General features: G+C 34.5%; 2 protein-coding genes across 7 annotated transcripts; one reads left to right on the top strand and one right to left on the bottom strand.

The window, feature by feature from the left end:
* Nucleotides 1-3236: 3236 nt before the first annotated feature.
* On the top strand, nt 3237-13624 carry Lcch3 (Ligand-gated chloride channel homolog 3). 2 transcript variants are annotated; one of them, XM_076377881.1, is made up of 10 exons: nt 3237-3375; nt 4812-4954; nt 5078-5184; nt 5891-5958; nt 6667-6812; nt 7799-7956; nt 8755-9039; nt 9543-9773; nt 9905-10161; nt 11089-13624. In XM_076377881.1, exons 2-10 carry the CDS (start codon nt 4890-4892, stop codon nt 11239-11241), a joined length of 1470 nt encoding a protein of 489 aa, XP_076233996.1. In that variant the 5' UTR covers nt 3237-3375; nt 4812-4889; the 3' UTR covers nt 11242-13624. The 2 variants fall into 2 exon arrangements, with proteins under 2 accessions (XP_076233996.1, XP_076233997.1); XM_076377882.1 differs by having other exon boundaries at nt 3245-3375; nt 4732-4954.
* On the bottom strand, nt 10005-25148 carry Wgn (Tumor necrosis factor receptor superfamily member wengen). 5 transcript variants are annotated; one of them, XR_013001877.1, is made up of 6 exons: nt 24794-25148; nt 21164-21592; nt 20321-20501; nt 15769-15897; nt 15278-15504; nt 10005-10141 (listed from the first exon to the last, which is right to left on the bottom strand). XR_013001877.1 is itself a non-coding variant. In XM_076377883.1 (5 exons), the coding sequence occupies exons 2-5, from the start codon at nt 21587-21589 to the stop codon at nt 15341-15343; spliced, it is 900 nt and encodes a 299-aa protein (XP_076233998.1). In that variant the 5' UTR covers nt 21590-21592; nt 24794-25148; the 3' UTR covers nt 13757-15340. The 5 variants fall into 5 exon arrangements, 2 of the variants coding, with proteins under 2 accessions (XP_076233998.1, XP_076234001.1); XR_013001879.1 differs by lacking the exon at nt 10005-10141 and adding an exon at nt 12043-12096; XR_013001878.1 differs by lacking the exon at nt 10005-10141 and adding an exon at nt 12044-12182.
* Between the last annotated feature and the right edge of the window lie 15 nt (nt 25149-25163).

Here is a 25163-nt window from a genome sequence, read left to right as displayed (position 1 = left end):
GCACTCGCGAGCAAGATCTACATGCGTTTCTTGTGGCTCTGATCCTCGTGGATCTCCCACCTGGGCGGCAAAACTTTCTGCCGCGCAAGCTCCAATCGTCCTACCTTCTATAACGTTCAGTGAACTTCCTTGACGTTTATTCTTCAAAACCTTTTCTATCGTTTAACAGACCACAAGGCGCTGAAGAGGAAAGGGTTAAAGACTTCTTGAGATAAATACTATAATAGACTCCTCGGAAGCGAAGAATATCTCCTTTTGTCTCTGCGCGGTCCCGCTGGCAGATTTCATGGCGACGCAGAGTAGATACGATTTATGTGGGTATCAAATTGGCTTATTTTTTAAGTAGGAATTTTTGAAAATTTGTTCCTGGAGGACTTGGTCATGAAGTCAAAAATAGTAAGGAAAATTAATAATGAAAAAGAAGAAGAAAATAAGAGTAATTTTGAATAGAAGAATTCTATTTTTGTGATGAGGAAACTTGGACATTTTTTAACGAATGTTATTTGTTTGAATAGACTTAGTTTTTGGAAATTCGTACAGAAGAATATTATAGTCTCAATTTTAAATAGAAAAAAATGAACTTGATATTAGAAAATACTATGTTTGTAAGGATTTAGAGGATTACTATTCTAGGAGGCTGGGATTGTGTATTTATTCCTAGCAGTCATTATTATGAAGTGAACAAAAAAGAACGAATTAGGCTTCACTCTAAGAAGAATCACTAGAAAGGATGCTAAAGACTTCACTTGACTTCCTGGTTCCAAGGAAGTTTATTCTGGTCTGGGTTTTAAGGGAATGGTCCAGCAGAATCCACCCTTCGGGACCCAGCCAACCCTTGTTTGGAGAGAAAAGGATTCATAACTGATCCAAACAATACTTCACTGAAATCAATAAGTTATACATCACAATATATATAACCACTAATCCTATAAGAAACAAATAGGTACCCAGTTAAAATACTGTGTTAAATTGAATAATATAGACATGAAATGTAATTCATGTCTATATTATTCACACTTTAAACAATTCATCAATTGTTTAAAAAACTTTATGTATTATCATTAATAACGTTTAAAAAACTTTCTTGAAAAAGTCGAACGTATATATAAGAATCTAATTATCCATAAAATATTATTGCAGAATAATCTTTTGAAGGTTGAATCTGAGTGAAAAGAAAAAAGAAATCTGTCAAATCTAAACACCTATGTACCTCTTGTACCTATGAGATTATACAACTAAAAATTATAATTTCATAGTATTAGATACATATAATAATTTTGGCCTAAGTAAAATGACTTGCAATTTAAAAAAAAAACAATTATTTTGATGTACAAAACTGTACTGTATTCTAGTTTAATAATTTCAGTGGAATATTTTTGGTACTATTTATAATGACGACTTTATAATTCCAGTAAATGTGAAACCACTTGTGCTGTTATGTTTCTCTTTACAAATATCATATTACATTTAGAAGGTATATGCACGCATAAAGCGATAACCACTGGATGAATAACTTTCAATTATCATACACATACATACATAAGGATGAAAAATGTACAGGCCACGATATAACGAGGTCGTAAATGAAACTCTTGAGCTTTTTCATTTAACTCTGTTGCCTTCTGTTTTAGGGCTTCACAGATTAAATGGGTGATAGCGTATGACGATAATTAGTGCACAATGCAATAAAATGATTTACAACATTTGCCTTAAAACCTTACGATTCTACTCATATATAATGCACCACACTATAATACAAAATAGGATTCATAATACAAAATCCAAACCATTAGCTTTCAATGTAATAATTCTAAAAAATTTCTAAAATCCTAGTACAAAAGTCATTAAAAAATATAAACCATTAATTTCCATTATGACAACTCTCAACAAATCCTCAAATTCTCGTAATTAAATCTCGCTATATCAAGACTCACACTACAAGATCCAAACCATTAACTCCTAGCGTAACAATTCGCAATACATCCCCTAGCTTCCCCTAATCCAAGCATCCCAAAGCATCTGCAAACAAAGAAGCACGTTGCTACATGGGGGTATGATAAGATTTCCACTCACATAAAAGTTTTTTCATCTTGCACTCTTTTACACCTATTCTTATATCTATTCCTAGACATATTTGATAAAAAAAATGTTTACTTCCCTCATAAACTGTATGAAGATTGAGAAAATAAAGTATGAAAAAATTTCTCCTTGAATTGTCCTGCAAAATCATTGAATCCTGGCGACCTAAGGATACTAAAATATGCATATACGTACGTGAAAAAATTACTTTTGAAAACATCTGTATTTGTCAAAACTCCCCAAAGTCAAAGGGTTACTAAGGGCAATAGGCCAAAGGAACATGTTCGAAGACAGCCCCGAGTCAAAAGATCAAACTTACTCAAAGTTCCAGCCTTTCAGTGCCCAATCCCTTTGACAATTTCGAGGGTGAAAAAGAAAAAAGGGAAAAAAGTCTATTTCGAGGAGGGGATCGATGCAGGCAGCGATCTCATAAGGTTAACGACTCTCTCGACAGGCCGATGTGTGTTTTGCGAAGGCATCTGTAGTGTAGCTCCGCGGTTCGATCCTGACATCGAAACCGATAGACGGGGTGGCCGACGACTCTGTGTCAGTAGGTCGCGTCGGTGGTGCACATGCGCGTCGCGTTTTGCGCCAACCTCTGGATCGCCTGCGGGAGCCAAGAAATGGCAACTACCGAGAGATACTGGCTGTCGTTATCGGTGTCCAAACAGAGGCGAAAGATAAATAGGTGAGAGGGACTGACAAAACGCGCCGCGGATCTCTGGAAGGGGGGTAACAGTGCGCGGCTGGGAAAGACTTGACGAGCAGTAGGGGCGCGAGGGGGTGAGGGAAAGTGAACGACAGGAAGAGGCACAGAAGGGACGAGAGGACTGATCATCGGCGTCTCGCTGATGAGCACTTTGAGACTCGATAAGGGAGAACAGGGAAGCCAGAGGGTGGACAGGTGCGAATGGGGATGTGCAGGGGGGCGGCACGATGACGAGTGGGGTCCAAGGCGACCTCGGTGAAGGAAAAGGGAGAGGGACAGGGAGGAACTCGCGAGGGACAGGTGGATACGAGGGTCCACGGTAGAGGGACAGAAGGGAAAGGGTGGCGACAGTAAGGACGAGAGTGACTCGGAGTAGCCGAAAGCAGGTTAGTAGAGAGCGACAGGGCGAGGGAGGGGGCGTGGGGGTGGGTTGGAGGGTGAGTGGAGAGGGTGAGCGGCGCGCAGCATCCCAGCCGTCAGAAAATATCCTCGACAGCGGTGTAGACGTCGGATAGTGATCGCGAACGAGCCCATCTTGTTCGGTGGTGAAAAACTGTGCCCTTTTAAGGGCGGCCCTGCCAGGAACGGTGAGTGCCATTGACTTCTGGTGATGTTATCCTTTTACTTCTCGGGTCTGCGACGTTACGAGTGCTGGACGTGGCTAGCGCGTTCTTTGAACCTACTCTTTTAGACAATTTTGGGGACAGTTTTGCAGTGTTTGTTCATTTATGTCGAATTGGATAAATTGATTTATTTGTTCTTCTTTTGATTTTGCTCTCGTCAGTCGATGTACTGATTTTTTCTGGCTCTTATTTTGTGGAAGATATGGAAGATAGTGAAATAGGAGAAGAGTCAGAGGCGAGAGGAGTCTTGTATGTGCTTGTTGATGAGAGAGTGGAGAATGGTATACTTGATTTTAACGTTGTTAGTTTGCTAGCTGAATCTAATTGGAGGCAATGTTTTGTGTTTTTGAAGAACCTTTTATGCATTAGTGTGTGAGTAAATTAGGGAATGTGGGAATTTTTTACGATTGTATGAGTGTCAGGAACTCTACTTGGCTATCACTGTCAGTTGTGTCAGTCTGTTTTGTGAATTTGTTGTTGTACTTTTAGGAATTTGCACTCTGTTTCACTTATTGACAATTCGTTGTTTTATTACTTTGCTTGTTCAATTGTAGATAATTTTGATGTGTTCGTAAGCTGATATTTCTTTTTTAAATCAGCAACTGAATTACAATATTAGATAACAGTAGAAAGCAACAATTTTTTCAAAGACCTGATTTCAAATTTTGTTTACTGTTGCATACATTTATATTTAATTAATTATTAAATCGTAATTTCTCGATATATATTTCGATGAATTTTGTAACACTTTTGTAATAAAATTCAATTTCAAAGTTCATTAATTAGCTGATTAATGTTGTTTGGGTAATTATTGGTTCCAAACGATGCAAGATTTGTGAGTATTATACCTGCTACTACATTGTGGAAGTTTATGTAAATTCACATTTTTATAAACTAAACTAAAACAGTGCGCTCTAAATGGAAATTTATTTCATATTTTTAATACTGTAATATGTACTTTATTTTTCATATTCGACACATTTTTGCACATTATACATATTCTATACTTTTCAGTTCATTTAAATTTCCTATAAAAGCATAAATATCATAATAGATCAACATAGAACAACATAATAGATCTATCCAACGATTAGCAACACATTATTCGAAATGATTACTGTTTCATGAAGGTATGTTGTCTCTGTACACACAACAGAATGTTTACTTCTATACTGTTTATGACGAATTATTTTCAAAGAAAATTAAAACATGCAGAATAGTGCACATCGACAAAAAATTACTTCCATTCGCTTTATTTCATTCATGCCACACGGTGAAGCGTAATTGTCGCATTGAGTACTTTGCCTTCTGTACATCTAGCGTTGAAGAGGCGAAAGAGTGAACGATGAACGATGCATAATAAGGGCCAAATACGGAAATGAGGTCGATTCTGCTTGCAGTTTCTGGCAGCTCGATGTCGAGATACAAGAAGCTAACAAGATGACGTCCTCTTCTATCTGTTGACGTAATTTCGGAGGATGTTTCGCAGGATGCAACTGCGGTGGACTTTCCTCCTGCTGCAGATGATCCATCTGGTTGTCTGGTAAAAATCTTGCAATATTTATTCGACAGGAGCAGACGTTTAGACGAAAACAAAGATGTGTGGTGCTGGTATTAAATTAAGTATTATGAATTATGGGTTCGTTCTCTTTTGGCAAAATTGCAGGGCCAGTTTCGACAACACAGGAGTGTCCGATAGACTAGAAAATGTGACGCAGACTATATCGCGAATTCTCGATGGATACGACATTCGATTGAGACCAAATTTCGGCGGTAAATACTACTATTATCTCTATGTTCCTTTCACTTCTTCGAAATGATTGAGTTGACAACAGGTGACTGTTAAGAAAATCAGTCTGTATTCAAGTTATTTCTACCTCACTTAGTTATTTAATTCAAGCATTGTTTTCTAAGATAGTCTTCGATAAGTGTTCAGTAATCATTATTCCCAATATCCTTTTAGCTTACAATTATTATTTTATGGGACGTATTTCACTGGTGTCTAATACGAAAAATAGATAGTAAATAGTAAATTAAAAATTAGTCCATCAGCGATACGAAAAATTTCAAGACCGATTTTTTTTTAACTGTAATTAAAACTTATTTTTATTAGTTACGAATAGTCTCGTCATCGAAACACTGAACCTCAAATCAGCGCTAAGATAATATTTTAAACTGCCGAAAATTTAATTTTAAAACAGTATTTTAAAATCGGTGTCGAGAAAATTCTTTTAAAAGTCAATTATTTTATGGAGTAGATGAATCTTCCACGAAATTGAATTTGAAGCAATGTCATCATCGAAAAGGTGGAGCTTTTTAACGGACCATTGGTCATATAGAGATTCCAGTTAATCCGCTTAACGATACCGAAAGTAATTTCCCTTAATCTCTAGTTCGTTGTACGGGCTGAAAAATGTGAACTGTATCATCCCCTGAACTTACTTTCTTTTTCAAATTTTCACGATTGATTTTTTCCTAGGCGAACCCCTGTTGGTTGGTATGGACCTCACGATCGCGAGCTTCGACGCAATCTCGGAAGTGAACATGGTGAATACATCTATGCTATAGGCGCTTCACTCATTGCCTTCATAGATGGCACGAATCCTTCTTTTCACACAAGGATAATTATGTGTAGGGAAATAAATAAAGTTATTTTGAAATGTTCGGTACACTGAATTTTTAGGACATAAAGGTTCTTTAAAAAAAGTTTTAGCCTTCAAAAGTACTTAATTAAATGATATATATGTATAGTCAAAGGAGAGAATTATTTTTTATTTCATTAAAGGGTTCTTAAAACATGGACCATACTTCTTAAAAAGAAATGATCAAGTAATACAATAATACAAATTGAATTTGAGTATGAATATATATTAATTACTTTTTACTGTAGTATAATTATTATTAACTATATCTGTCACTGTAATCATGTCTATATTTGCAGTTTTTATTTTTTTAGTAAATAACTATCTCAAAATAACTTTGAGCAAAACTATTCTTTACTTTAAAGTAATTTAAACAATAAAAAGAGGGAAAACGATTCTATGAATTTCTAGTTGTAAATGTTAAATAAATTCTACTAAGGCTTAAGATTTTCCCATTGGTACCACGTCGAATTATTAAAATGCATGCCGTACTATATCATATAGTTTTATTATTAATAAATAAATTGTGGAAGTTTATGCAAATTCATATTTTCATAAGCATAACTAGAGTACAATTATTGTCTAACTACGTTATGTGTGTCTTTTGCTGCAGGATTATACGATAACAATGTATTTAAATCAATACTGGAAGGACGAGAGGCTGGCGTTCTCTCAAGAAGAGGAAGTTCTCACCCTAAGCGGAGATTTCGCGGAAAAGATTTGGGTTCCAGATACATTTTTCGCCAACGACAAAAACAGGTATGCACAAAGTTCCCTATATTAAATATAACAAAAAGGAGATCTGAAAATAATTAGTCCAATGCTGTCGAAGCCAATGGTTTAATAAATAAAATTATACAAAGTGTGTTTAAAGAAGTCTTTATGAAATTTAGATACTATGTAAGGAGGAATGTGAGCAAGCCAATGTACAGGGTGTTCAACAGGTGGTTTATGAAACCACTATAAAAAATGATATTATTATATAATAAAATTCACAACTTCTCAATCTATAAATCCTTGTTGACCAGACGTAGATATTTTTTGTGTCAAATATTAATTATTAAGTTCCTAGTATACAGGATGTGTCACTGGAATCAGGATACCTCAATGTTCCCCGTCACTTGTTCTATCAAAAAACTTCTTAAGACAAAGTTACTCTACTCGAAAAACCATATATAAAAATAAAAAAAAATTGCCTTAGCTTCTTGGACTTAGAAATTCAGATTCGATTACCAAGAACATCACGCCATAATCTCACCATGCCAAAATAATTAAAAAGGATACCTTGAGTTTCGAGTACTCCATCAAACAAGAATCTACGTCTCATAGAATCACTAAACGAAGGCACGATTACTGTTAAGAATCATTGATCACCTGCAAAAAAGTATTATACCATTGTGTAAAGTGAACCAGTCCTCAATGCTCTTTATCGGTGACGCTCTCTCGCTTATTGATCTATCAGATGCAGCCTCTTGCATGGCGGATGGCTATATCAGAGACGTTTCTTACTACAGTAGAATCTTCGAACATTAATAACCAAAAAACAAGTCCACAATAATAAAATAATGTAACAAATATTGCCACTTGAATTTTTCTTTCACCTGTTCTCGAAGCTCCCCTGCAGCGTACTTGATATTGAAACGCCCTGTACTTAAAATGATCTTGCATTCCTTTGAATTGAGAGTGCGAAAGTAGAACGTAGAATGTTGTTGTGAAAAAAAACATGGTTTTCGGTTTGTTCGCAGTTTCTTGCACGACGTCACCGAGCGTAATAAGCTCGTCCGGTTGTCCGGAGACGGATCAGTCACTTATGGCATGAGATTCACGACGACCCTGGCTTGCATGATGGATCTGCACTACTATCCACTCGATTCGCAGAACTGCACCGTAGAGATCGAGAGCTGTACGATCGATGTTACCTTTCGTAGATCCTACCCTGTTCTTTCAACCCTCAGAGCAAATTAGAGGTCTACAAGTTACTAGACTCGACACAGTCTACTGTAATAAGTAACTAGACTCCCTTTACTTGGCAAGATTAACGTCAAATCGTAGTCTGAAGGATTATTTATAATTTGAAGATTTTCCAGGTCAGAAGTTAGAAATAGTGATAGGGAGATATTGGAAAACTTTTTTCTCTCTTGATAACTGTCTTATTCCAACTTTTTTGTTTATTTAGTTCTTGCATAGACTTATTGTGTTCTTTATTAATAAGAGATTAATACTTCATATCTGAGATAGAAAATTTTTCAAATGTAATTGAATAACTGATGTGTTATTTATAAAATTGGTCTTGTTTTTTTATATGTAACTTGGGTCTAATAATTTGTACACCTCTTTTAAAGAAAGATCGAAAGAATTCGAAAGCACACAATAATAAAAAATTCAGACGAAAAACGATTAATGGACTCTATAAATAGTAATGTTCTAGAAAATAAAAGAGTTTTGACTATTTGTCCATTAGGGGACATTAATTCCAAACAGAATACAATATCACAAAATTATCATTTTGAGACGTAAAATTTATTTCTGTGAATACACAAATCAGAAGTTTATATGGACTCCATAAAATTTGTAATACCTACTCAGTTATTTAGTAATTAAGGTTCCTACTAAAATATTTTTCAAAATATCAAAAGCTTTTGTAACAGACTACATACTTTAAGCGAAACACAACGCCAACTTAGAAAAACAATTCCCTTAGACGGATACACCGTGCTGGACGTGGTGATGTATTGGAAAGAGACACCAGTTCGAGGTGTCGAGGAAGCAGAATTGCCACAATTTACGATAATCGGATACGAGACGAACGATCGAAAAGAGAGACTGGCTACTGGGATATATCAGAGGCTCTCGTTGAGCTTCAAGCTTCAGAGGAACATCGGATACTTCGTTTTCCAAACATATCTACCCAGCATCTTGATCGTGATGTTGAGTTGGGTCAGCTTCTGGATCAATCACGAGGCAACCAGTGCGAGGGTAGCTCTCGGTAAAGAATCATTACTTTTTTAGTAGATTAGAGAAATCAGACTAGATTAAATAAATTAGAATATTTATTAATCAAGACGAATGTCTTAGTAATTCATTAAATATATTAATCTCTTGTTAATTGATCAAAGGATGAATTTGCCTCTGATCAATTAACGAGGGAATGTATCGAACCATTCCACGTTTAAGTATTTAAATCTCCACGTACTTCTAGCAAATACTATAAGTAGACTCCGGTTTTTATGCAAAATAAAATTTTTATAGATGTATTTTAGAAAACACAATGTGAATAAAAGTCTGTTTTATTCTTTAAATACCTTGATGCTCGCAATGCTTTTGATATTTTATATATTTCTGTACATAGGATGTATTTTGCACTTTTTTGTATATTTAAATTTTCTATAAATGCATAAAAATTCCTAGTTTAACCATAACTATTGGCTACTGTTATACAAGATTTTTTGGTATAGGTTGCCACTTATTTACACGGTTTGCTTATTTCAGGCATAACCACGGTCCTTACGATGACTACAATTTCGACAGGCGTACGTAGCTCACTGCCACGTATCAGCTACGTGAAAGCAATCGATATTTATTTAGTAATGTGTTTCGTTTTCGTGTTCGCGGCTCTGCTCGAGTACGCAGCAGTCAATTACACTTACTGGGGCGCTAGAGCCAAGAAGAAGACGAAAAAGAAAGACACTGATGATAAGAAAATCGTTTCTTCCAAGACGGGTAAGAATTACTGATTAAATCATTCTCTAATCTCATCGTGAGTTCAGTTTACACGATGAATGAGTCTAAAGTAACAATAATAGCTGGAAGTTAAAATATAATAAAAATACAAAAAGAAACCTAATTCGCAGGGAGCAAAGCAAGTTCTCCCTTTCCTGGCTCAACAGAAGCAGACATAATAGAGCTTCAAGATCTTCGACTGTCTCCTCTGCCGTGCTTAAGAAACAGGTCAGGGCTGATCAGTGGCAGCTCGACTCCTGGAACCGGAAGAGAACACGATCCGGCCAAATTTCCCCCTAGTTTTCGCTTTTCCAGAGTCGCGGCTTACAACATACACGGAAGAAACACTGGTCTCAGATACAGAGGACCTAAACAGCACAAACCAAAGGTAGCAGTAAAAATATATGAACTTGTATTTTTGAAAAATTCACAGACAGTTTATCAGCTTTCGACTTATTTCTCATTCCTAGGCGAAATAGATCTACAGGGTGATCAATTTACCTGGAAACCTTCCGAGTGTTGGCAGTATTAATTCTAAAGGCTGTTAGCATTGTAAGTGCTGCAAACACCCATTAGAGGTTTTTTCAGTTAAATTGATCACCCTGTTATAATGTGGGTTCTTAGTAAGAACACATTTTCTTGGATAATATTTATTACACATGCACGCTTAAATATTCTCTACTTAACCGTCATGTGTCGAAAGAGCAAGCCGACTGTTGCATGCTGGCGGGATTTTTCTGGTTTCACCTCAGTGTGGTATTCCTACTCAAGCCACGCTTACAATTATTATATAACACTTGTATACGAAATAGATTTCCCCTGAAGTAAATTTTTAGTACACGATTTGAAGACTTGCAAGGCCTCTTAAATTATCTATTTAGAATAGAATATGAATACTAAAATTATCTCATAACTAGGGTAAGTGTACCTAATACTAGATGGCACTTACTACTGGACATTAGCTATGTCTTTAATAAATGAAATGCAACAAAGCAGCCTAACTGCGAACGTGATAGCAGGGAATCCCCTCTACTTTTGTAGGTTGGCCACTTTGTTGCGTTTCATTGATTAAAGATGTAGCTAGAGTTCAGTGTTAGGTGCTATCCAGTATTAGATACACTTATTCTAACTTAAATTAATTTAATTAAAAATGGAAAAAAGTATATTAGTCTTTTAACGTACTTCTACTGACTGTTCCATACCTCATCTGCGATAGAATTCAAATGTAGGTACATAAATTAAGAATAAAATTTGTAATCTAGAAATAAATTATATGATAAAAGGCTAATAAAAATAACAAAAATGTTGATTACAGGTGTTACACGCGATACGCAGAGGGGCATCTGTGTTGCGAGTGTCAATGCCCAAGATAAAGGATGTGAATATTATCGATAAATATTCGAGAATCATATTTCCGGTCAGTTTCATGCTGTTCAACGCCATCTATTGGGTATTCTACTTCCTTTGAACCTAATCACCAGGAACATTTCGCCATCTGCCGTATCAGCGGAAGATAAAAAGGACCAATCGATAATCGAGAATCTGCATCAGATTTCAACCGATAATCCATTCGAACCAGATTTGAATAGGACACAGAACAAATCGTGGATCAGGGTTTAAATTGAAGTCTTTATTCTCGACCGACGGGAGCAGGTATCGAAAGTACTGAATCGAAAGCTGCCAATATTTATCGACAAGAGGATATTTTCAAAGTACATCGATTTAATCACGAGATAAAACGATAATTTAGGAGTAACGTTCCTAATTAATAACGTATTGATTCGAATGGATAATCTCTGTTATGGGAATACCTTAAGTTCTTTAAGAGTTTCTAAAGAGATGTCAAAGAAGAAATCGTTATACGTTGAACTACTTGTTAATGTTGTCTAAACTATGCACCATTAATGAGTTAGGGTTTTTTTCGAAGGATCCAAATCGTCGATGCCAAATATGCAATTATCACACAAGCACAAGAAGCACTTGGAGTCTCAAAAAGCTAAAACAGTTATATAGTAAATAAAACATTATTTTGTTTTTCATGACCTGTTAATTGATAGTACAATATATAAGATATATAGACAATGATAAAATCAAATTCTTTTGTGTGCTATCATATCACATTAAAAATGAAAAATAATTTTTCTCGGCTACCAAACTCGAAAACAAAGTGATCTAATAAATATATTTTTTTATTCGTGAATTGTAGTTCATCTTTCTAAACTAAAATATTACATATTTTATATTTTCAAAAACAGGCCCCAAAATAAGATCACGCTTGAACCTTCTGTAGACTTAATTCTTTAACTGGCATCAGTTCAGTTAACTGCAATTATAAATAAAAAGTCAAAATGTTTTAGAGTCTTTTGAAATCAGAAACCTACTAATTCTCCTCCAAGGTTTATGACATACCTGAAATGAATGAAAATTAATTAAATTCACTGTAACAATAATGAACTGATTTGGTGAAGAAAATAAATTGGAAATAATAGATAATAATTTATAAAAGAATCAATTATAACATGTTATAATAATTATGCCAATATTTACTTTATAGAATATAGAGGAAATGGTTTGCCAAGCTAATTTCGAAATTCTCTATGTCAGTCAAAGAATTACACAATGCTTCATTGTGGATATTGTCGTTGATATTGATATTTGGCGGTACTTGAAAGTCGTATCTTAAGAAAGTTATCAAAGAGGGGAAAAAGCATTCGAGCAGAAGCATTTAAATTTTAGAAACACTTATCATAAACTAGAGTAGTTCTCGATTAACAAAATCTAATCATCATTTTCGTAGCTAACTGATAGAACTGTTACATTTTCACATAGATTATCCTCCACACTGCGTCGCAAGTTTTCGCCATTCGTTACTGTCTTTAAGCCGCAATTCTAAACGTCCTAGTTTTGCAACATCGCGAAAAGTTCAATCATCGATACTTGGAATGAATCTTTAATTTCAACGACGACATTTTACAATCGTAAATCGCAATTTTATAACATTCACACGGCGTTATTACTGCTTTCTTTTGTAATCGTTGAATGTCTTAAAGAATTGGAAGGGGAGAGAGTGTCACTATTTTTTATGGGCAAAAGAATGGTTTAAAGCAAATTTTTAAATCTTCAATAGATTCTGAAAAATGTGAATGACCTCAACATTTCTAAAATATTTTTTTTAATGCTTTTGTATGTATATAGAGTATGGAAAAGCGGTCAGATATCGAAGGTAATAACAAGTAATGGAGCAATACTATTAGTAATGACTCTTCTTAAATAAATTTGGAATATTTTGATAAATTATAAATTTCAATTCCTTTGAATGTCAATTGTTTGCTTAAAATAATGCTGACAGAGTGCAGAACGTGTATGTTTTAGTTTTTGGCCTTGCTCCGAAATATTGTATGCAAAGTGATTTCTTTACATTATCTTTTTCCATCAATAACGAAAGAGAAAGTGTTATTACCGATTTAATGAATTGCCACCGACGTTACACAACGCAGTGACATTTTCAGCGTCGTACGCGAAACAGATATCATAGCGATAAAAGTGATATTAACGTGAAAGATGACAGACATATAAAACAGTATTTTCGGTATCGGTTAGATCAAGCTTAACAGGTCGTACGAATATGAACAATATTAATGACAATGAGGGAAAAACGCAAAAGGAGAAAAAGATGAAGATTGCAAGAACGTGTGAGTGAGAGAGAGAGGGAAAATTGTGTTTTTTTAGGAAATATTTTTCTGAAAGATTCGAATGCGATCCGTACAGTTTGCGCGTCGTGTAACGTTCATTATTTTAATATAAATCGTAAATGTAATTTTAAGCCAATTAAATTTAGCAATTTAAACAAACTCCTGGACTCTTCATTTTACTCAGACCTAAAAAAATGTTCACTTTTTATCACATAATGTAGATGGATAACTTCTGCAATCAAATTAAAGTTTTCACATTTTTAATACAAAAAGAAGTTGAATTAGAATTTTTGAAATCATTCTTTATTTATACTCATATTATTGCAGTCGCATACCAATATCGAAACTCATCACAGTTTACATTAAAATTTATGAATTTCTTGCGCTTTTGATAAAATTAAAAATTATATCTACATATAATAGTTAATTGATATAAATATTATAATTAACACATCAGACTTGGTATGCTCGTAATTTTCACACTTGAGTTCTTCTCGTATTATATTACAATGGCAGCGGCGAAACTCGCCAATACTATCGTTTACTTCTTTTTTATTGTATATTTTTACTTTTTATTACGCTGCACAGAGTGGCTAAAAACGTAATGAGGAAGAATAACCCAGAGTTCCACCATATACAGCGTATTTTATTTGAACTTTCGGCATGTAGAGTAAGCCTCGCGTAATTGCTCCGAAATTGACGTGACTAATTACTCTCGAGATACCCTGCCATGATGTTGGGCTTATTAACCTCTGGCAGCCTTCGCGAACAAAGCTTCGGAGCTTGAGGGGCAATGAAACCATAAAAGTTGAAGATCGGGCTGAGTCTTCAATTGTAACAATAACTTTTTTATGGTATTAAGGCATAACAAAAGATTATATTCCTTTTATATAAAAAAAGTTATGTAACTTGTAGTGTATATCCACATTTAGGTATATTAGAACTGTATAAAGTTCTAGTATTTCTTATTAAATTTTAATAGCTCCATCAATTAATTCCTTCTGCTTATATCAAGCACTAGCCCAGGCAGCACACGACGTCTTGAAGACGTCTATTTTATGTCAATTTTATGCCTGAACGTCTTATGACATAATTTGGACGTTTTAAAAACATCTGACAGCGTACGTCTTAAAGACTTGAGAAATTTACATTTATAAGACGTCTTAAAGACGTACTTCATGGACATGTTTAAAACGTTTTATAAATGTTTTTCAAGACGTGTTAAAGATATAGTGATTTGTAACATCGTACGTCTCATAGATGTCTTCTGGACATTTTTAGGACTTTATTGGATGTATTTAGGACGTTTTTAAGACGTCTCTGTGCTATAGATATTTTTAGAGGTCTTCCTTTCGTCATAGATTGAAAGACATGAACAGGTCTAGAGATTGCACACGAAATTAATATTCAGGCTCACATTATTGCCCCAGAACAGACATAATTGGAGCAATTACGCGAAGCTTACTGTACACTACAGAATTATATTACAAAAATAATGGCATGTAAATGCTGATAAGAAGCAATAAATAATCGATGGACCGAGTCTATCGTCACTCGACTTTATTCGAGCTTCGAGACTTCGAGCAAAGAAACTTCCTTTTTTTCCTTCATATACTGGTTTGAATAAGGAAGAAATCTTATATAAGAAAGTAGAATTTTTAACTTACTTAGAAAACATAATAATACAAATTCTCCGTGTACAATTGTCGATACTGATTTGTACCTTTCGGCGTTTTCCTTTTTTAGCCGCACACTGCGTTGAGTATGCTCATAAATACATTCATAAATACAAAAAAAATATGTCATTTTTACCTCGACATCTCGAAGAAGAATGTAAATCTTATTTGTCTCGTTTCTCTCATTTCTCTCCTTCTTCTACAAATCGCTGGAATTTTTCTTTTGATTCAGAATTGTCTCGATATTTCGATGAATTCTAGCGATCTGCGTTTTCTTCCCCTTTGGAGGCTCACCTTCCTCTATGTAAACGTTCCCACTGACTTTTGGCCAACTGGCCATCACAGGAGTTTCTCTCTTTCGATCTGTAACAATTCAAAACGTTAAGAATATTAATACCTTTTCTTCAAATATTTTGTTCGGTTAAGTATAGCACAATATTTTTAAAAAAAATTAAGTAGATTGCTTAATCAAAAAACTGAACATTTGTGTTCAAATATATATATATATGTTTTTATTAATGCTTTTTGGTAAATACGTAGTCTGTGATTTTTCAAATGAAACATTTAATTTGTGATAAATATTTGAAACTATAAGGTAATTTTTTTTAGTGAAGCAAGTGACATTACCCAAGAGTTTTTCAAGATATTGGCACCTCGTTTCAGGATCACCCGGGTTCATGGGTGCACCCGCAACCAGCTCGGCTAGTTCTGCTTTGACCATTAAGTTCAATCGAGCCGAAATCTCCTCTAGACCCACTGCAATCATTCGTACACCTTCGGTTTACTTGCAGCAATCAATTAAAACATGACGAAACTTGTCTTCTAATATATATAAAATTACTTTAGTGATCCAGATGCAACTAATTCTTAAAATACTTAAAACATTCATTCCTCTTGATTTCTAATTTTATATACACCTTCAAATTTGTAAAACTTAGAAGTTTCTGAAGTAATGCATAATTTTTATCATTTTAAATTTTAAGCAATAGATAAAGTAAATTTTACAGAATGTTATGGTTCATAGTACTATAATTAATTATAATAAATTAGAATCATGAAATGTACATAATATAAAAGAACTGAGATCTACTTATAAAGTACTAAGTGACCTTAAATCAGTGCCAGATCTTGAATAAAAAACACGTCCTTTCCATACAAAAACACAAATAAATAAGAATTTTCCATGAATTTATTCGTGACTTAAAAACTACTTCTGCTTGGGGAGGTGTCAATTTTAAATGTCAATTATAAAACATATCAAGGCAACTAAAATTTACAAATTTTCGTGGAAGAAGCTCATCCTACACATTAAATAATTAATTGCAGATGCCCTTCATTTTCGTTTTCCGAACAACGTGTCTTCCATATTGTTAGCTAGGCTTCTCCTTAGAAGCAGCAGAAGAAAAGCTTGCCTTCAGGCTGGAGCGAGGTTATTGCTAGATTCATCCTATAGGGCCTTGAGAAAGCAGAACCGCATTCCATAGTCGTTCAGCTCGCATTCCATCCTTGCTATGGACGATAGCATCGTTCTAAGTTCTCTGGCTTAAATCGTCGATTACAAGCGAACGACAACGGTCGACCCACTGTTCTATGAGCTTTTTTGTTTCACATTCAATTATGCTACAAACAAATTGGGAAGGAAAGGCTTCTCAATTGACGAGCTGGCACTGATTTAAATAATATTAACGCGTTATTATACCTGCATATGTTTCGATTCTTGTGTTGGTAATTTAAAAAGGGAAATCGTTTTAGTTCTCCTCAGTTTCTAGTCAGGCTACTCATAAAATTTTGTAATAGAAATTAATAAGTAGTAAAATATATCAATAATTTCCCAAGTCTAATACGTATTAAAATATCTTAGCTGTATCTTGTGTCTTGGTAACTTTGACTCTACCTTTTACTGGAAGTTATATTTCCTGCTTTAAAAATTTAAAAATGATAATCCTTTGTAAATATTTTCGTGTATAAGGTCTATATATAAGTACATATTTTAATATTAATTTAATGCTAATAATACTACCAGGTGTGATAAAGAAAATAATAATTAAAATTTGTAAGTTTAATTATCCACAAAAATATTCTCTTTAATTATTTCTTGATATACGCTAGAACTTTTTATATAATTTAACGTTAATAATTCGTTCAATGAACGATAGTTGAATGACATCGATAGTGGAGATCAGGTAATGGGTCCTAAATGGAGGAGCTGGGTATTCTGCCAAGTCCCCTTTAGTAAGCAGAACCCAGCAATGAAACGGTACCGAATGCACAACCATTCGCTTATATTACCAATCCGTTAGTGGGAATACCGACAATACTTTTTGATTCCAATTGAGAATCAAGTCAGACACTTTCTTGAAATTATACAATCCCAGAACCATAATCTATGGGAATTTTTTACAAATGGCATTTAATAAAAGACAGTACAAATGTTTTTACAATATTGATGTAAAATTAAATAAAAAAACAACCATGAATGAAATGAAAATGTAAAAAATAAAAAAAAGTAAAAATATCATAATATTATACAAAGCAATATAAGTATTCTATATAATTAGAAAAAAAATATTCCCGAGATGAATTACTGGTAGTAGTATGACAATGTTTATTAATGTGGGATGTAAGTTATTTTACATTTTTAAAAAAATGTCGATGATAATCCTTTTTGAAATTCTTATTTCTGAACGTTAAAATAAAGATAGCAGGAAAGTATTGTTATGTTGCAATCATATTAATTTAAGTATTTGAATAATACAGATTATTCATGGATGAAATGGTGATCTTATATTTACTTTTCAAAAATAAAGCCAAGTCACGTGAATCAACGATTAACAATTATGTATACGTATAGTGATATCGAAGCCAAAATAGTAGTACTTCATTCATGCCGACTCAAGCAACGAATTATTATACACAATGTTCGTCAGTGATGGCGTTGAACATCTATCGAATCTATTTGTTTGTTTGCTGAGAAGCGTCAGATCTTTTTTCAATACATTTAACAGGATTAAATATAATAATTTAGCTTCAGTTATCAATGGAACACATTATTTGCAAAAGAAATTCAATTTTTCTATGAAGTAGGTACATACAATTTTTAAATTTAAAAGTAATGTTCCCGCCAACTTTTACGATTGAGTAACTGTGCAATATTTATTATGCAGCAAAATTGTTCCAAAAAAATACCCACATAAATACCACTCACAATGAGTATATGTAACAAACCTTAAACCTACTTTAAAGTAAACTTACTAATGACATAGTTCAAGTATTATTAAATAATCGTAACTATCAGTAGGTGTCCATCTTCAAATACGTCATAGCATGAAATAACTATTAAAATAAGTTCAAAACAATTTCACATTTTAGATTTAGAATGTATCGATCTCATCACTAATCGAGTAATATGTTTAATATGTTTCCTCGGGAAGCGTGGGTGGCAAAGAGATGGGGAACAACGAGGAGGAGGGAAGGGGGCATCTGCATGAGAAGGAGGAGGGAAAAGAGGAGGTTCCGGCGTGGGTGAGTTCTGCGTAACGCACGTTATGCAAATACAGATAGTAACGTCGTACAAGCGCTCATTCGTAAGTCGTAACATCGTGTACGCTTACATTTTTATGTCATGCGTATTCCCTGAAACACGTACTATATCGAAACAAATCAGTATTAACGGTGTGTCCGAAGTTTGTTTGAGGACATCGTAACGGCGAATCACAGCAAACAGAATCGAACGAACCGTAAGGAATTCGAACCACTTTGGCAGCGGTTGTTGTTTCGCGCCAGGCACCATTCAAACATTTTTCAGAGATGCTCGAGCATTCTTGGGTAGTAACCTCTTTCAACTTTACACGTGGTGCGATTCATGAGAAAAATTGATTCATAAAATTATCCTTGCTACTATTTTTACGTTTCGGTTTACTCGAATTTTTGAGTTCTGTTCTTTTGCTCAGACATCATGATTATGATTTTTTAAATATTTTTGCTCATGTTTTATTGGGGACTTGTTTAAGGACATTGTCAACTAAATATCGCTTTCACGATAAAAGAACACAATTCTCTTTTACATTTAAATTATTTTTCCTTGCATAATGCCAATGTATGTCTATAATAGGTGAATGTAAAGGCTGAGCTTATTAAACAAATATTTCATGTGTAAAATTTATAGATTTACATATCCGTAGTTTCTTCAAATTGTCATGATTTTTGACAAGGTCGTATGAAGGTCATCACACCTTAAACCAATAATATGTACACTATCGAACTACTATTAATTAAATCAAATTACTACTAGTTCTAAAGAAAATTCTTGTAATATTTTCCTTATCGATCCTAGAAGATCTACAAAACATTAAAACAGAGATTGAAGCTTAAATTCGTTAATATTCAAGGTATTCTCTTACGATCGATGTCGATCGAAGTCAATTGCACGCGAATGATAAGTGCAACACGTGATTTCTGAACGAGGAACGGTCAGAAATGACGCGAGTTGGTAATTGAGTATAAAGAGAACGCGGAACGGAACATGATGAAAGAAACGAGAAGCATCGAACATCGAGACGTCATATCCGGGCGTGATAGATCGAGCCAAGGTGAGCAGAGGTCGTGAGCGGCCCTCTAATGAAGAAAATCCGCCTTGCATTTTAAAGGACTGCTTGTCCCCCACTTGTGGTAACGCGTACCGATCCTTTGAGATCGAATGTAATGAAATCTCTTAACGCTAAAAGGATCGAAGTCTCTCTGTCTACTTAAAAGGACCGCCCAAGGTTATTCAACCCAATCCTATGTTTTTTTATCTACTACTCCTTAAAAATTTTCTTATAATGTGGCGTCTATTGTTATAATTATTTTTGAGAGCAAACAAAATAATTTGAGAACAAAAATTATGATTAGTAGGTGTATAATATAAAAGTATAAAATTTTGACTAAAGTAAAGGAGAACTTATAGTATAGTGAAGAAGCAAATTTAAATTAAATATTTTTTCGTTTATCGTTGATTAAATATTTTTAGATAGTTTTTGTTACACTATTTTGTTTGCCTTAATTTTTGCTGAAAAATTAAACTATAGAATCAGAATACAGAAAACAAAAACAGAGAAATTGTGATATCGAATACCTTAAATCTTTTTAGGAAGAGGATTAAAATTAAGGATTCGATAAAAAATCAAAAATAGTCTCTTACCAGGCTCGAAGTTCTTCTTTATTCGACGCCACTGTCTCGCATAAACCAAGGCTGAACATCCTGCGACCAGAAAGAAGAGAATACACGCGCAGACTGCAAGGATCAACGCTCCCGTTTGCCAATCCCACAGAATCCTCTCCTCTGCAGTGAATGTTTCTCTCGGGCGAGGTTCACTTACACTCTGTTTTATATTTCCAAATTATAAGAGAACTATAGAAAATAGGGATAAAAATACATGTATGTGCAGTTAGTCACAAAAGTATTCGGCCCCTAATATTTATGTCATATTACGTAAATTTAAAGATAACATTTGTTACAAAAAAGTATCAAGTTATTCTCTTCTTTACAAATAGGTGTGTAATCATTAATTAATACATAACTTAATATTTGCTGAGGAAATATTAATATAGCCAAATACATTTGTACAATTGTACCTATTCAAAATTAGTGACACTAGACCTTCGATGAGAAGCAGCATGTTTGCAGATTTGATTCTTTTAGGCTACAAACTGCGCTGCGTATGGTGCATTTAAACCAGGCGAACGAATGCTCGTTCTTCTTCCACCATCAGCAAAAATCAATCATTAATGACTGAATAAAATTAAAAACTGAATGAAAGAATACTCGCCTCACTTACATTTTGTTGAAGTAGGAGAAGAACAAGCATTCATTCAATTAATTCTGTTGCTCTAAACGCTCCACTATCGTAGCAAACTGAAACCTATTATTTGCAAAATAAAATGAGACCTGCTACTTCCATCATCCTCTTCAACATAACACGAAAACGTCAGGACCACGAAAAATTGCGCTGAAAGAAGTATTCCACCTAATATGTACACGTACCTCGTCCTTTCTTTTCAGCTCAATACTCCGTTCGAGCTTTCCCACACGTTCGACGAAATCCTTCGACTCTTGCCTAATCTGTTGCTGCTCCAGGTCAGGAAACCTCCATAGCACCTTCGAGGTGACCGCCTCGAGGCTCCGCTGGCCGTTTTCCGGCCTTTTCCGCGTCGAAAGGAAAGACCAATCGAGCTCGAGTGCGGACAGCGGCCCGCAAATGGCATCTTTGTAAATCGCGCAGGGGCTTAGGGTGAATTCAGGAGCGCATCTGGTGCAAGGCCAACAGGTAGCACGCTCGACCGACCAAAATTCGAGACCCGGTTTACAGACCGGATATCGGGGAGCGGATGTCGAACAGCCAGCGTTACGGAGACCGACCAATGGCAGCAGCACGGCCAACAGATATACTCGACTGGGCTCCCGAGGCATTACCTGAAACAGTTTTCATGCTCGTTCAATTTTTAGCTTAACCTTCTTCGCTGCTAGAGCTGCCTTTGGCTGCAGCAGAGGGGCAGGAAGTGACAAGGGTTTAAGTATTTTGAGAGACCTGAATGTTTTGAGTAGTTTGAGTCCTTCTTCTACGAGTTTTGTTAGGCAGCACGTGTGATAATTTATTTTAAGAAAAGTAGAGGCTGTTTAATTTATTGTTAAGTGGATAAGGTAGTTGACTCGATACTCGATTAATATTCAGAAGTCGATCACTTCAATAAATAATGATTTTAAAGTACTTATTTATTGTATGATATAACTACAGGGTGATCAGTTTAATTGGAAACCTTCTAATGAGTGTTGGTCTCACTCAGAGGGTTTCCAGTTAAACTGAGCACCTTGTATAATTATATCATACAATAAATAAGTACTTTAAAACCATTATTTATTGAAGTGATCGACTACTGAGTATTAATCGAGTATCGAGTCAACTACCTTAGACATAGCTACTATGTCCCTCCCTGTTAATCAATTACTATTAATGTTAACATTGTAAACGATGTAAAGTGACTAGTAGAAAAAGTCGTTTCTTTTCTTCAGTTTAAACGTATTCTTTCATTAAAAGAATCGACATCTTTTGCTAAATGATCGACTACTGTGTCAACTACCTTCATAAATGAATGGTAAATTTATCTGTTAGTAACTGTTGTGGGAGTCCTCAGTATCCTTTCCACTGCTAACAAATTTGACGATGCATTTGAGCATATATTTTACTCAAATTATAGAACTTTCATTCTAATAGAGTAAAAGTACTCTGAAAAGGAATTTCCATTAGAAAAATTGATCTAGCTCGATTATCCCTAGCTCGAATCTGAAATAATCGAGCGTGTAAAGTAGCCGTTTAACCGGCAAAACCAGGCAGACTGTTTCCACTTCCGGCTCGCCCGCGATGTAATTACATCCGCAGTTGTATCGCGAGCGTACACTTTACACCTACACACCTTTATGTGTGTGCGTATGTATGCACATTAGAATAATTTTAAAGTGTACCAATTGGCTGCAATTCGGTACAATTTCGACAGGATTTTTTATAATCACCGCCACAATCTTTTGTCTCAACTAATCAACAGTGATCGTTAAAATTTTGAATAGAAATATAAAATGCTTTCAAACAGCTACCAAATTTTGGTAAACCTAGTAGCTCGAATTTTTGTCCTATACATACACACATGTAAATGCAGCAATTAATTTTGTTACAAGTGATAACGCAGGAAATGTCTATCAAAAACTGAACAATGACTTATGTATGGATATAATTGTATTGTTGACACCAATTGGCTGACGATTAAGAAGAAAAACAGATGGAACGATCGGAAATGGGAAATTGTGTCGCGCGAATAGAAAGCGCGACGCCTCTATCTATGGCGGAGGTTTCTCTCAGGGTGTTTAAAATTTTCTTCGCGCGCCACCGCTATATAGCCGTATTTCACGATTGCGTAGCCGAGCGTACGCGATGCGTGCATTAGAGTTATCGAAATGCAAATCGAACTGTGCGCTGTGAATCTCGATAACCTTTTGTATGCCAATATTCGAGCACTTTAAAAACACTTGGGGACCTAACGTCCCACGATCGAGCAAGATGTTGTATCACAAGATCACTTATGCTTGCCAATGTTAAATTTATATTATAGGTGAGTAACATTGGTGAATGTTATAATAGAATATTACTAATTACTATATTTTTATATATGTAATTATTATATTTTAGAATAGAGTAAAAAAGGCATAACTTATAGTACAATGTTACTGAACGTATTTCTATAGCGTAGGATAATAATTTCTAGCATTTTGAATATCTCCCTTATTTTTACAGTTAGAGATATCAAATAAACATTTTTACATAAGTTATATGATTCAGGACAGCCATAATATGATAGTAATAATTTCTTTGCAGGTGGAGAGTTCTTAGAGATTTCAAGGTCACCTTTATTTTTCTAAGTGACGTGATATACTTTTTGTATTCCTAGTAGAAAAATAAAGCAAAATAAAAGGAAATTAATGAAGGAGTAAAAAAAATAATTTTATGCTGTAGGAAATATTCGAAGAGGTGTTCATTTGCAAATGAAAACTAAAAAAATTCGAAAACTTTCACCTAAGGAACAAATTATTATTATAACATTACAGTTCCATCTGTATTATACGTTTTTTGTGAATGAGATTTCTCTATTTTTTCAAAAATACGAGGAATACTTAAGATAGTCAAAGATATTGCCCACCCAGTATATAGTATAAATTTAATGTAAATTATATTCCCCTAAATTTTGTAATTTTTAATAATACTAATTGTATAAACCTAATTTAATACCTCCGGCTTATTAATTTTATCTGTTAATTATAAATTTAATTAACTTTATGTTTCATACAATATTTCTATTTAATTTGTTAAAATTTACAGTAACAGCGATTAAATAAGGCGGTAATTTTTTAAAAACTAGTACGTTCATTTTTCTGTATAGTAAAAACTGTTTTATCAATGACTGCGCTCATTCTTAATTTGTTAGTTCCAGTACAACTCCCATTAACGCGTAAGCGTACTACACCATTCATAAGTCTCATTGACATTCCACACGCTCGCTGTGTCTCCGAATATTTAAAACTCAACCGAAACCATTTTACTCTATTCCAGATCTTATCTTAATCAAGACTCAAATTAACATTTTATGGCTTATTTCGAATTCCTATTTTCCCTTCTAGCTAGCATTCTTTAAATTCCTTGTGTTAATCACCCTTAAATATGAAAATCATTAATAGCAATTTCTGCAAACACTTATTAAATATTATAACTATTAAACTTTATGTTACTCTTTGCTACTTGACGAAATTTACTTCTATAAAACTCTGCATTACTAATATTATTATTTCTGTCAAATGAAGATAACATTCTGAACGCCAGTAATACCAATAACACTAAACCAACAATAAATTTCGATTAATGGCAACGATCTCTTTAACGAATTAAAATATTCAAACTGGCATGCAAGGAGAAACGCATTCTACAAAATAAACCGTGAATGAGTAAAATGCAAAAGAGTCTTCAATTAAAAATAACGAGCTATGATCGAGACATATACCAGCAATGAGAAATAATTTGGACATGAAATTTAAAAGAAAAAATGCATATGTATTGTAGATAGGTATACGTACGCTGCCTTCGATAAATTCAGACCTGTCATGACGCAATCGAATCGATATACATCCGAAATCGATCAATGGGAAGTGGAGTGAAAAAGTATCCAAAACTTGTGAAAAATCGTTGGGTGTCCCTTTCGAATGAAATCGTCGCAGAGTTGAATCGAACGATGTATCGTAGATAACGTGCTCAAGGAATCATACGTATCGCCTTTACACTGAGCGAATCAGCGTGGAAAAAGGTTAAGGGGCGGTGTTTTGAAAAATGTTCGCCTTTCACGGGATAGACGTGAACCGTCCGCCAACCGCAACACGACTGGCTAGACTGGTTATTCTAATTTCCGCCCACGATTCTCTCTTAAAAAGAGAAGTTCGCGGGAAAGAG

Source organism: Calliopsis andreniformis, chromosome 5 (genome assembly GCF_051401765.1).
Source record: "Calliopsis andreniformis isolate RMS-2024a chromosome 5, iyCalAndr_principal, whole genome shotgun sequence".
Classification (NCBI taxonomy): Eukaryota; Metazoa; Arthropoda; class Insecta; order Hymenoptera; family Andrenidae; genus Calliopsis; species Calliopsis andreniformis.
The sequence above is the reverse complement of the archived record's forward strand: the minus strand, read 5'-3'. Positions and strand labels throughout refer to the sequence as shown.

Bases quoted from the DNA above. Each gene is read 5' to 3' on its own strand.
- Lcch3 (XM_076377881.1), top strand. From the start codon at position 4,890: ATGTTTCGCAGGATGCAACTGCGGTGGACTTTCCTCCTGCTGCAGATG. The intron at 5,185-5,890 runs GTAAATACTACT...ATTTTTTCCTAG, and splicing joins ATTGAGACCAAATTTCGGCG to GCGAACCCCTGTTGGTTGGT. The intron at 6,813-7,798 runs GTATGCACAAAG...GTTTGTTCGCAG, and splicing joins TTCGCCAACGACAAAAACAG to TTTCTTGCACGACGTCACCG.
- Wgn (XM_076377883.1), bottom strand. From the start codon at position 21,589: ATGCCTCGGGAGCCCAGTCGAGTATATCTGTTGGCCGTGCTGCTGCCA. The intron at 20,502-21,163 runs GTACGTGTACAT...AATATAAAACAG, and splicing joins AGCTGAAAAGAAAGGACGAG to AGTGTAAGTGAACCTCGCCC. The intron at 15,898-20,320 runs GTAAGAGACTAT...GAATGATTGCAG, and splicing joins AAAGAAGAACTTCGAGCCTG to TGGGTCTAGAGGAGATTTCG.